Genomic DNA, 12,855 nt, shown 5'->3' with positions numbered 1-12,855 from the left:
GGCTTGAGTAGCAGCAGACAGCCTGCGCTGGGACGGACAAACTGTTTTTTTTTTTTTTTTTTTTTTTAAGAGCCATAGAATGACTTTTCTTGATATAGTGGAATAATGAGAGTGTGGTACATGGAAGCAACAATTTGTGAACTTCAAACACTCTCTTCTTTCAATAGAACATCCGGCAGAACCAAAAATGTAAGCTACAGAGCTGTAAGCAGGAGAAGCACTGCTTGGAGAAAGGGCACCGTGGGTATCCATGCTAGGCTAAGCGACTGGCAGAAGCACCACTTGATGGGCCGCATCGAGTATCTGCGCTAGGCTCAAAGATAACCCTACTCAATCATAGGAAGCATCATTCAGAGAAGGGCCTCCACTGTTCTCCACACCATGCTTAAAGCTAACCCTAGCTGATCAAAGGAAAAACTGCTTATAGATGGGCCACCGTGGGTCTCCAGCCAAGGCTATACGCTAACCCTAGTCAATCAGAGGAGAATCACTGTTCAGAGAAGGGGCCTGAGAGGACATGTTAAGCAATCAATACATCTTGATTGTGGCACGGGTTCACCATTACATCAATTTTGCGTGTTTTAAGTCACATAACAGGGTTGTAAATGGACATCACACACAGCATTTTTCATTTTTCACTCCAACCAACATTACATACTTACTATTTATAATGTTAAATACTCAACAAATGCATTCTTTGACACCTTTAAGTAAATTATCAAAGATAGTGTCCCACCAAGAAATAAGAATGAAGTTGTCCATTGCAGTGAAAGGAGCATTCCAGCCACAGCTCCAAGCAGTTTCACCCTGTAATTACCCCAGACATCTTAAAGAGGGAGGAGGGATGTGGGGGAGTTGTGTTGGGTTTCCTGGGCAGGCTGACATCAGTGGTTTAAGATTTTATCCTTTAAATCGTGCAGTGGAAAATCACCACAGACTATCCCCACAGACTATCCCCACCCTTGGATTCAAGGATTGCGAGCCGCTTTAGACGTCCAATAGAAGAAAGTGTTTATAAGTACTTAAAATTTTGCCTAATTTGTGGAGCTATTAAACAAAAAATGTTCAACTTGGTTAGGATGGGTTCACCAACACTGGAAATGAGTTTAGCAATTTTAGATGGGCGTCATTTACGTTGCTGTTCAAATACTGAATCAAACCAGGCAGAGTTCTTTAGCTCTGTGGTGCTGCAGAGTGAACCAAGCTGCTCAGTCTAGCATCTATACCTCACCGCACTGTCCTAAAGCAAGATAATTGATGGCCCCCACACTGCACACAGGAAGCAAAAAGAAACAAAGCACCACTTCTTCCCCAGTGTTGGCTAGGAGGGTGGAGGGGGGTGGACGAGTTCAGCTATCCGGAAGAGGGCATGACAGTACCTGATCACTGGCACAACAGACTGGACCAGACAGCGGGTGCAAACTAGGACACGTCTCTGTGTGACGCCGGCACCAGTAACATTCTTCACATTTAAGCCGAGAACACAGAGCGCTCCCGATACACAGCAGACTGTAGGTAGATTTTTATTTATTACATTATCAAAACCAATTTAGTAGAAACTGCTCCGTGTCAGTAGAAAACGAGGTCAATACAAAAGTTACACAGAAATCATAACGCAACCGCCTCGTTACTTCTGTCTTCGGGTGGGCGTGGAGGAGGGGGTTAGCTGTCAAGTGTGCAATAGTTTAGTCTAGTAACATTCATAGCGCCCATAGTGCTTTGGCTTCTGTTACAATTCAGCCTTCTCCCCCACGGCCCCGTTCCAGCTCCTTTTCAAGTGCTTCTGGCAAGAGAAAACAAGAGGCTCTCTGTTCCATCTGCAGAAGAGGGACAGAGTCCCCACAGCTGATTAGGAACTGGCTTCATTATGGCTGTGGCATCACTCATGGCATGCGCGTTCGGGAATGTGCAGACAGGTCGTTCAGACGTGTTTTATATGCAGTGCAGTCTGCCACTGATTGTATATTCATGGATGAGGGAAAACTGCAGGATATGCTTACATTTAAGGGGAAACTGCAAAGCGTCCCTTTTTAAGCACAATTTCCACCCTCATTTCAGGAGACACATCAAAAGTGACATACCATGAACCTCAGAAATACTGCAGTCTCAAAATGTACATACACCCAGCCCACTAGCGAAAGCCTTTCGAGGCCTATGAAAAGCTGCAACATGGTAAAATGCTACGGCCACTACAGGAGAATATGGAAGGCAGTGGGTTTCTGTGCTAGGTTACCCAGGGAATCAGGGTTATCAGGGGAAGCACTGCTAGAAGTGCTGCCACGAGTATCCAGGCTGGGCTAAAAGCTAACCCTAACCAATCAGTACTTATCAGAGAAAACCTAATCCAACTTGATCAGGGGAAGCATGACTCGTAATAGGGCCGCCACGGGTACTCATGCTTGGCTAAAAGGTAACCCCAACTGATCAAGGGAAGCACCACTCAAGAGGAGGACTGACACGGGTATCGCCACTAGGTTAAAAGCTAATCCAAGCTGATTAGGAAAAGCACGACTCTGATATGGATGGCACGGGGTACCCATGCTTGGCTAAAATCTAACCCCGGGCCAAACAGGGAAACCACTGCTTGGAAAAGGGCCACAGTGAGTATCCGTTCTAGGCTAAAAGCTAAACCTAGCTGATCGGGGAAGCACCTCTAGGAGAAGGACTGGAGAAAGTGTCCACACCTTGAGCCTACCAGTCTACCAGTTACAATCTCTTCAGCTAGCTAACCGCACACCAAATGCGCCAAAATGACACTTTAAGCATTCATGAGTCTTGGGGTCATGTTTAAGACATGCAAATCTTTGGAAGTTGATGACTGCATCACATCTACAACTGTAATGTTCTCTTACGTTCTCTGATGTTTTAATGAGCTTATAATAGGCTCAATAATAGGCTTAATATCTTTAGCTGATTCCTTTTTAAGTTTTAAGGCATGTGGTCGAGGACTGAGAAGAAGTGAAACTGGTCCAATAAAAGTCAAGATCTTGTCCTGAAGCTGTACAGCCTCTTTCTGCAGCATAACAAACTGAAACCTGTCCATTGTGCTCTTGAGACTTTCCTGCAAGTCAAATCTTGTGGTAAATCCTCTGAAATCATGTTGGCCTAATCTTATTTAAATCTTCAGCCTCAGGATGCCATTGACTACAGTAGAGGACTCTAGGTACCATGTCAGGGCCTTCTGTTCAAACACTCAAACACTGCTGGCCAGACAAGAACTGTGAAGCCAACTTTCTGGTTACTAATGTTCTCCTGAAACGGGGGGTTCAGAACTTGTGTTTCTGTTCAATCACTTACAGATTCCCCAGTTTTAGTATTATGCATGAACCATTACAAGAAAGGCACCAAAACTTACCAGTGGTCAACATCAGCATCATCAAACTGCCCAGAGACTCCAAGAGCTTCCGAATTTGTCTCCAACTTATCTGCAAGGGGAAAATGTCCAAAGGTCTCAAATTATAAAGCAAAAGAAATTCAACAGCATCAATCCTGTGGTAGAAGATGGGTTTAAAATGAGCAGAAAAGCAGCCAGAAAACTTGGCTAGCATTCAGAAAGCTGCTCAATCCAATCTAATGTGAGATGAAAAAGAAAAAAAAAAAGAAATGACCTAAAGGTAAACAGACCTTAACCTATACAAACAGGTTCAACTAAGCAAGATGCATGATATTGACATCTTGACAGGTTTTTGGAAGACTGTCCACCACAGAAGCAAGAGGAAAACAGGACTGCCATGGATTCATCTTGACCGGGCAACGAGGAAGGAGCTCAGAGGAAAGTGCCGGGTACTCAGCTCTTATGCATCGGCTAACAGACACCTGTGCCGGCCAGCACCAGCATGTGGAGAGAGAGAGGGAGAGAGTGTGCACTAATCTACGCACACAGAGAGCAATGCCAATTGTGCTCTCTCAGGCTCCGGCTGCTGACGGCAGGCAGTATGACCCGGGATTCAGCGACCCTCGGGTCATAGTGGCAGAACTTAGCCTGCTTTATTTATTTGATTTATTTATTTTTACATACTGTAAACAGAACAGCACACGCCAAGCACGAGACCATGAGCAAATGTAGGAACATTCCCAATGCGACCCACGCCATCAGATAGCAACATGCACATGGGTCCCTTCTGTAAACACATTCCAAGAATGGCAATTACCATTAACTTCAACTGCTGTGTCCTCGGTCCTGACTCCAGCCATGCAGCGCTCTGGGGCAGTGGATTGAGCCAGCATCCCCTCCAGCCTTTCCAGTGTTGCTTGGCCCTCCACTGTCAGCTGAGACATGCCCTCCTCAAAGGAGTAATACGTGGGCAGATCGATCTGGCCTTGTTCTGTGGACCAATTAGGAGAAACGTAACAGCAAGACCGGGCAAGCATATGCTGTGGTTCTTCCATTTGTACCTGAGAGATGTGCCCCTCAAAACCCCACACTTACCCGCCTCCTCGACGTCATACTCGTCTCCGTCGAAATCAGAGTCGGAGTCATCGGGATCGGGATGCAGGGCTTGACATTCAGACATGGCTGTGAACATGGTCTCCACTGCAGTGCATAGAAGACCCAGAACATTTAGATCTCCCTCTTTTAACAGAAACCAACAAGAACCTCAGGTCCAACAGATTGAACACTCACAGGAGCCTTTATCGTTGGGAACGAACCGGATCTCTGTGACAAGGCTTATGGAATCCTCTTCATCGTCGTCGTCGTCGTCATCATCATCATCGTCATCGTCCTCATCGTTGTCCTTGTCATCACCACCACTGCCATCATCTACATCCTTGGCCTTTTGCTCCTCAATCTTGGAATCATCTTAAAACATCAGCAGATCAAGTGAGGTTATGGGACATTAACATCCCCCATACAGTTAAAGACTGTACACTGTACTGCAGTGGATTAGATCTTCTAGAGACAGAGTTCCTGGGCACAGATTAAGCACAGCTTTTGACTAAATCACTTTTTAAATACGTGAAATCGTTCAGCAATAACTAGACATAATCCTGGTTATTTAACAACCAACTCATAACCTGTTGCTTGTTCGGGGGGAGAGGGGACCCTTCTTTTAAGCTCAAAATTTTCTCAGGAACACCAAAGTGCTGCAGCTAAAAAGAAAGGAAACGCTTAGATCCTTGTTGCCTTTGAGATGGGTAAACCCTGCCAAGCGGTCTGTTGCCAAAGCACAGTCTACATAAGAAAGGGTAGGCTTTTCAGATATCAGTCCTAAAAGAGAGGCAAGACAAGCATCTGGGCACAAAACACTGTTTTCCCACGCGACAGCTGGCTTTGTCCATTACAACACAGGAAAGGCCCAAATCTTCTACTAAATCCGTCAGATTAAAGATTAAAGCATGGGGTAGGAAAGCAGCCTTCAACGGTACCACACATCAAGTCTGTGTATGCATTTACGAAGACACACCAAACCATCATTACCCTTATATGCAGCATAAAAGGAATGCAACAATACAACGCAGCAGCCTACTGTATTGTAGCACCATGACTAGCATTTCAGCTTGAGCTTTAGATCAGTAGACTCTGAATTGTCACACTGCTGATGGGCGACAGAACCTCAAATCAATACCACGGTCACGATTAATGAATGATTACATGAGCTGTTTGGTTGGCTCGTTGTTTGAGTTCTCAGTGTTGCTTTTATGGTGTAAATGGAGGGGGGGGATTAACAAAATTACACACAAATATAAATAATAAATATGCATGTATATGTATCACTTATGGTATCTTTTTTGTACCACCCTTATTATTGTATTGTACTACCGTACTGTATTGTGTAACTGCTACTGGCAGCTAAAGTTCCTTTGGGATCAATAAAGTATCTACCTATGCATAATACAAAAATACCTGACATGGGCAGGATTACATCATATAGAGGTTCTGCATGTTGCTTTTGAATACTACCAGCTACATTACACCCCTACTACAAAACTTCAGTCTTAAGAAGGGTTCCATTAGAAAGTTGTCAAATAATGAGAACAACAACATCTAAATAATGAAATACTACTTTTACATACATACATACATACATACAGGTTATAGTCTTTTTAAAGGTGCTCTTGAATGAAAAACTGTACAGCGTTCGCTAAATAATGAGAATTCAGTGTGCATAAGTGCCATACTGTGAACCTCAAACACTGTTGTTTCTTCACTTAAACAAAAGAAAAGCTGGCAAATCCAAAACAGAGCTGTAAAACAGACCAATTCCAAAACCTCAAAACTGTTACATCACAGCGAGCGAGGAAGCTAAAGATGGGAAGGCTAGTGGGTCTCCATGCTGGGCTAAAAGCTAACCCAGCTACAAGCTCTTCAGCCAACTAACCACACACCAAGCTGAGAGCCCATCAACACCATCTGGTAAGACTCAGGAACAATAACCCAAAAAATAAATACATTTTAAAAAATTGTATAATGTAAATGTCATGTTACAGTGTTAAAAACAATAAGCTCCGCTCTGATTAGCTGCATAGCTTTATGTTTAACAAGCTCACCGTTCTAGGAAACTCAGGGTTTCATTCGGAGGTAAAATAACAGGGTGGTAAATCAGCTTGTGAAACTGCATCTGAGCATTTCTTACCCCAACCACAGTCACATACTTACTATTTATACACCAAAAAACTACTTAAATACTCAATATCAATATTTTAGTTTTTATGGACAGTTGTTCCCCCCATTTCAGAGGCTTTACTACACAAGTTCTGCTCTTACTTGTGGGCTTGGAATTCACCATCACGTACAGGTGTTCTTCAGGGTAAGCACTCAGGTCGCGGGAGATGGCATGGAGACTGATGGACGGATAATCCAAAGAAAATCCCACTCCGGACCCATCGAACCACGACACACGACTTTCACACAGAACAGGAATAAACATTGAAAGTGTAAGTGTAAAACAACACACACACACACACACACACACACACACACACACACACACACACACACACACACACACTCTTTCCTGTGGGTTTGCAGATGCTAATCATAAATTTTGCTTCATTTCAACAGCTGATGCATAAAAAAGTTAGTTATTCACGGTGCTCGAAAGTGAAATGGAGCACTGTAGAAAAACCTGCCAGGGTTGCTAAATCTTTACCAGGGGGTGCAAATACAGCCATTTGCTTTACTATTCAAAACAACCACTAAAAACAACCAAAAAAAAAAAAAATAACAGACAAACTTCCTTAAAACTATCATAAAATAAAGGTTTCAGCAAATGAGGAGAACAATCTGTGGAAAAGAAACAATTAAATATCTAAATTGCATATCTAAAAAATGTCTGGGATTTAGCTAGCTTTTATTTTTATGTTGATTTTTTCTGCACTTTTTTTGTTCCTGCACCTAAACCCTATTTTCTCAAAACTCAAATATGGTCACCCTTATTTATTTTAATTGCCTTAATTTACATAGATTTTTTTTATTAAATCCCCTTTAAGTACAGTGCTTTAGGGGGGGGGGGCAGAACAATCTGTGAAATGTAAAAATTATTATTTTTTTAAATTGCCTAAAATGTCTGGGATTTAGCTAGCTTTTATTTTTATGTTGATTTTTTCCTGCACTTAAACACCCTATTCCCTCAAAACCCAAATTTAGTTACCCTAATTGATTTTAATTGTCTTAATTTAATTACATCAATTTTATTTTTTTGTTTAAATCCCCTTTAAGTACAGTGCTTTAAATTAAACTTTCCCATTTTAAAGTTTAGTCAAATAAAAAGAAAAAATCGGTACTGGTCGATACTGACGATGTGAGTGTTAGTATCACTGCAGGACGAGCAGGTAGGATCACACACAGGCTGAAGCAGCACCACACACACACAGGCTGAAGCAGCACCACACACACACAGGCTGAAGCAGCACCACACACACACACACACACACAGGCTGAAGCAGCAGCACCACACACACAGGCTGAAGCAGCACAGCACCACCACACACACACAGGCTGAAGCAGCACAGCACCACCACACACACACAGGCTGAAGCAGCACAGCACCACCACACACACACAGGCTGAAGCAGCACAGCACCACCACACACACACAGGCTGAAGCAGCACAGCACCACCACACACACACAGGCTGAAGCAGCACAGCACCACACACACACAGGCTGAAGCAGCACAGCACCACACACACACAGGCTGAAGCAGCACCACACACACACAGGCTGAAGCAGCACCACACACACACAGGCTGAAGCAGCACCACACACACACAGGCTGAAGCAGCACCACCACCACACAGGCTGAAGCAGCACCACACACACACACACACACACACACACACACAGGCTGAAGCAGCACCACACACACACAGGCTGAAGCAGCACCACCACCACACAGCCTGAAGCAGCACCACACATCTCGCTCACACTCAGTCCTGCTGCTGTACTTACGACTCTGCCACACAGAGAGTCCCAGAACCGAGTCCTTTCCCGTCCAAAACCGCAGTAATGTCAGCCTGCTCGTGCCTCACTCCTTCGCTTGGAGGGGACACGGTTTGCAGCACCACCATTCTTCTCCTGTCTGTGAGCAGCAAACTGCGTTCAGCGGAAAAGTGCAGCCGGCTGCTCTTCGCTCTGGACGAACCCACCACGTCAGTGAAACCCTACACGGCTTAAAGTTGCTCCATCGCTGAAGTTGGTTAGACAGACGCCGCCGCTGCTGCTGAGTCTCTGCCTTTCTGCTGGGCTTCAGCCTCTACAGCCCGACCGGCTCTGTCTGCTCTCTCTTACGTGAGCGCGGCGTGGCGTGGCGTGTCTGGGGGCGGGGAGCAAATAAATCACTGAATTTGGCTCTTTTTGAGGACAGCCTTCAGCTTCAGCTCTTTCTGAACATTTTGAAGTGAGCAAGCGTCTCAGTGCCAGTCCAGTCCAACACTGCACGATTTTGTTCTAGTGTCCACAAAATGATATATTGAGGCCACTAGATAACACATTTAGGCTATGATATAATATATCGAGGTTACACAATAACATTAAAGTCATGTATGGAGGCTATGAGATAATATATTGAGTTCACAAGATAACATGTAATGCTATGAGATAATATATTGAGATCACACAATAACATTAAGGTCATGAGAAAATATATTGAGGCCACAAGATAACATATAAAGGCTATAAGAAAATATATTGAGGCCACAAGATAACATGTAGAGGCCATGGGAAAATATATTGAGATCACACAATAATATTAAGGTCATGAGAAAATATATTGAGGCCACAAGATAACATGTAATGGCTATGAGATAATATATTGAGGCCACAAGATAACATGTAATGGGTATGAGATAATATATTGAGATCACACAATAACATTAAGGTCATGAGAAAATATATTGAGGCCACAAGATACAATATTAAGGCTATGAGATAATGTATGGGGGCTATGAAATAATATATTGAGTTCACAAGATAACATGTAATGGCTATGAGATAATATATTGAGGCCACAAAATAACATGTAATGGCTATGAGATAATATATTGAGGCCACAAAATAACATGTAATGGCTATGAGATAATATATTGAGGCCACAAGATAACATGTAATGGCTATGAGATAATATATTGAGGCCACAAGATAACATATAAAGGCTATAAGAAAATATATTGAGGCCACAAGATAACATGTAATGGCTATGAGATAATATATTGAGGCCACAAGATAACATGTAATGGCTATGAGATAATATATTGAGGCCACAAGATAACATATAATGGCTATGAGATAATATATTGAGGCCACAAGATAACATGTAATGGCTATGAGATAATATATTGAGATCACACAATAACATTAAGGTCATGAGAAAATATATTGAGGCCACAAAATACAATATTAAGGCTATGAGATAATGTATGGGGGCTATGAAATAATATATTGAGTTCACAAGATAACATGTTCAGGCTTTGAGATAATATATTGAAGCCACAAGATAACATGTGCAGGCTTTGAGAAAATATATTGAGACCACAAGATAACATGTAGAGGCCATGAGAAAATATATTGAGATCACACAATAATATTAAGGTCATGAGAAAATATATTGAGGCCACAAGATAACATGTTAAGGCTTTGAGAATATATCTTGAGGCCACAAGATAACATGTAGAGGCCATGAGAAAATATATTGAGATCACACAATAATATTAAGGTCATGAGAAAATATATTGAGGCCACAAGATAACATGTAATGGCTATGAGATAATATATTGAGGCCACAAGATAACATGTAATGGGTATGAGATAATATATTGAGATCACACAATAACATTAAGGTCATGAGAAAATATATTGAGGCCACAAAATACAATATTAAGGCTATGAGATAATGTATGGGGGCTATGAAATAATATATTGAGTTCACAAGATAACATGTTCAGGCTTTGAGATAATATATTGAAGCCACAAGATAACATGTGCAGGCTTTGAGAAAATATATTGAGACCACAAGATAACATGTAGAGGCCATGAGAAAATATATTGAGATCACACAATAATATTAAGGTCATGAGAAAATATACTGAGGCCACAAGATAACATGTTAAGGCTTTGAGAATATATATTGAGGCCACAAGATAACATGTAGAGGCCATGAGAAAATATATTGAGATCACACAATAATATTAAGGTCATGAGAAAATATACTGAGGCCACAAGATAACATGTTAAGGCTTTGAGAATATATATTGAGGCCACAAGATAACATGTAGAGGCCATAAGATAATATATTGAGGCAACAAGATAACATGTAATGGCTATGAGATAATATATTGAGATCACACAATAACATTAAAGCTATGAGATAATATTTTGAGGCCAGGAAATACTATATTAAGGCTGTGAGATAATATATGGAGACTATGAAACAATATATCGAGGCCACACAATAACATGTAATGGCTATGAGATAATATATTGAGATCACACAATAACATTAAGGTCATGAGAAAATATATTGAGGCCACAAGATAACATGTAAAGGCCATGAGAAATTATATTGGGTTTACAAAATCATTTCCTGAGGCCATTATCTAATATATCAAAATCACAAGATATTTTAAAGACCACGATATAATAATATACCCTGGCCTCAATATAGTATCTCATGGTATATTATTTCATGGCCTTAATATGTATTTTTTTGGCTTCAGTATATTATCTCACAGTCTCAATATAATATTTTATACTCCTTAATAAAGTATCTCATGGTTGTAACAGCTTAGCTCTTTGCTATTTTCAATCATTTTTTAAGCAATTTTCTTCATTTTTCTCCCAATTTGGTACTGCCAGTTAACCCACCCATTTGTGGCTCCCCCCAGCAGTAGCAAAGCTCCTGACACTAGGAAGGGGAGGGTTTAGCTAACAGACACCTGTGCCAGTCAACATTGCTTAAGTGTGATGAGGGTAAAGAGCTCGATCAATTATGCTTGCTCAGACTCCAGCCGCTCATGGCAAAGCCATGGTCAAACCCTTGGTCAAGCTGGTCATGCTGGTTGAACAGTTTGGTGGTTAAAGTGTCTGACTGTCTGTTTTTCTGCTGGGACTTGACTCCTAAGAGCTTATCAATTTAACTTAAATTGCAACACCAACAGTGAATAACCCCCAATATTATTTTCAATCTGGGTTGAGGCTGAACTGGGGTCTGGGAAATTGTCCCATGGTGTTACATTCAGTAGTGGTTTTATTTTTTGACCATGATATTGATCATTCTAATGCATTTGTAATAAAAAACTTTTGGTATAATAACAAAAACAACCACCACCCTAGCTCTAACACACATGATCTAGGTAATAAAGTCCCTGAGAGGCACCTGAATAGTGTGTTAGACCTCCAGGCCTACAATTAGACATTCTCACCCCAGAGGTTCTCAAAATCCTAAAAAAAACAATCATGGTTCTGGAGCAGAGGTCTTTAAATCCGGACCTTAAAGCCAGTGTCTAATCTTGGACTTTAAGTCCTTGGTAGGTGTGACATGACATGGTCAATCAGTTGCATTAAACCTTCCCTTAACCCCAGCAAGAACAAAATCCCAGATTAGAAACCGTATTCAAGCTCCAGATTTAAAGACCTGGGTTCTAGAGTATGGATGGGGAAACCGAGAGTGAGAGGCCAGCTCTATTAGCTGTTTTTCCAACTAAACCAGGTGTGCTTTAGCATGAAAAGGCACAAAACCACGCAGGAATATGGCCCTCCAGAACCAGAATTCCCCACACCTGTTCATTTTGGCGTTTGGTTCCAACAAATTTGACTCTTCAAAAGCTGAACATGGCGTTACATTAGGGCTACCGGTTCACCGATCTCTAGGAGCAGGATTGGGAACCCATGCGTAGTGTTTCTCAATCCAATCTCATCGGGCCCAACGGACTGAGTAAGTAACAAGAAACTGGTTGGGAGGAACACAGCAAAACCTGCCTCACCACCTGCAGGGCCCACAATCCAATGTGGGGTTCCCAAGCTACAAGAGCTGTATCTGATGTTCTAGAGCTGGAAAAACACACAGCATTAAGTGTCTTGGTCACTCTACTAACACAGGACAATGAAAACTGTTCTTTCTGCATATCCCAGCCTGCAAAGCTTTGACTAGGGTTCAGCATGCCACATCATCTGTGGAGCAGAGAGGTTTCAGGTAGCAACTTAAAGGGGTATTCAACCCACAACCTTGCAGTCAGTCAATAACCTTTGACCACTGAGCAGCCACCACCACCACCACCAACGCTCACCTGTTAAACGAACACTTTCTATTAGATGTTTGAGACAGATATTGCCCATCGTCCAAGAAAAAGAAGAAAGCAGTGCAAACAAGGCAAAGTATTCATGGTGCTAAACTGTAAATACAGCTCTAAAAATAACCCA

At 42.0% G+C, this 12,855-nt stretch overlaps 1 protein-coding gene across 2 annotated transcripts; it reads right to left on the bottom strand.

Moving 5' to 3' along the window:
* Positions 1 to 1,510: 1,510 nt before the first annotated feature.
* On the bottom strand, positions 1,511 to 8,712 carry LOC140536772 (methylosome subunit pICln-like). Of its 2 annotated transcripts, XM_072658773.1 has the most exons (7): positions 8,392 to 8,712; positions 6,707 to 6,843; positions 4,625 to 4,801; positions 4,430 to 4,534; positions 4,152 to 4,325; positions 3,356 to 3,425; positions 1,511 to 1,817 (listed from the first exon to the last, which is right to left on the bottom strand). In XM_072658773.1, coding segments are annotated over exons 1-7 (783 nt in total). In that variant the 5' UTR covers positions 8,511 to 8,712; the 3' UTR covers positions 1,511 to 1,816. The 2 variants fall into 2 exon arrangements, with proteins under 2 accessions (XP_072514874.1, XP_072514873.1); XM_072658772.1 differs by lacking the exon at positions 1,511 to 1,817 and having other exon boundaries at positions 3,352 to 3,425.
* Positions 8,713 to 12,855: the final 4,143 nt, after the last annotated feature.

This window comes from Salminus brasiliensis, chromosome 16, assembly GCF_030463535.1.
Source record: "Salminus brasiliensis chromosome 16, fSalBra1.hap2, whole genome shotgun sequence".
Lineage (NCBI taxonomy): Eukaryota > Metazoa > Chordata > Actinopteri > Characiformes > Bryconidae > Salminus > Salminus brasiliensis.
The sequence above is the reverse complement of the archived record's forward strand: the minus strand, read 5'-3'. Positions and strand labels throughout refer to the sequence as shown.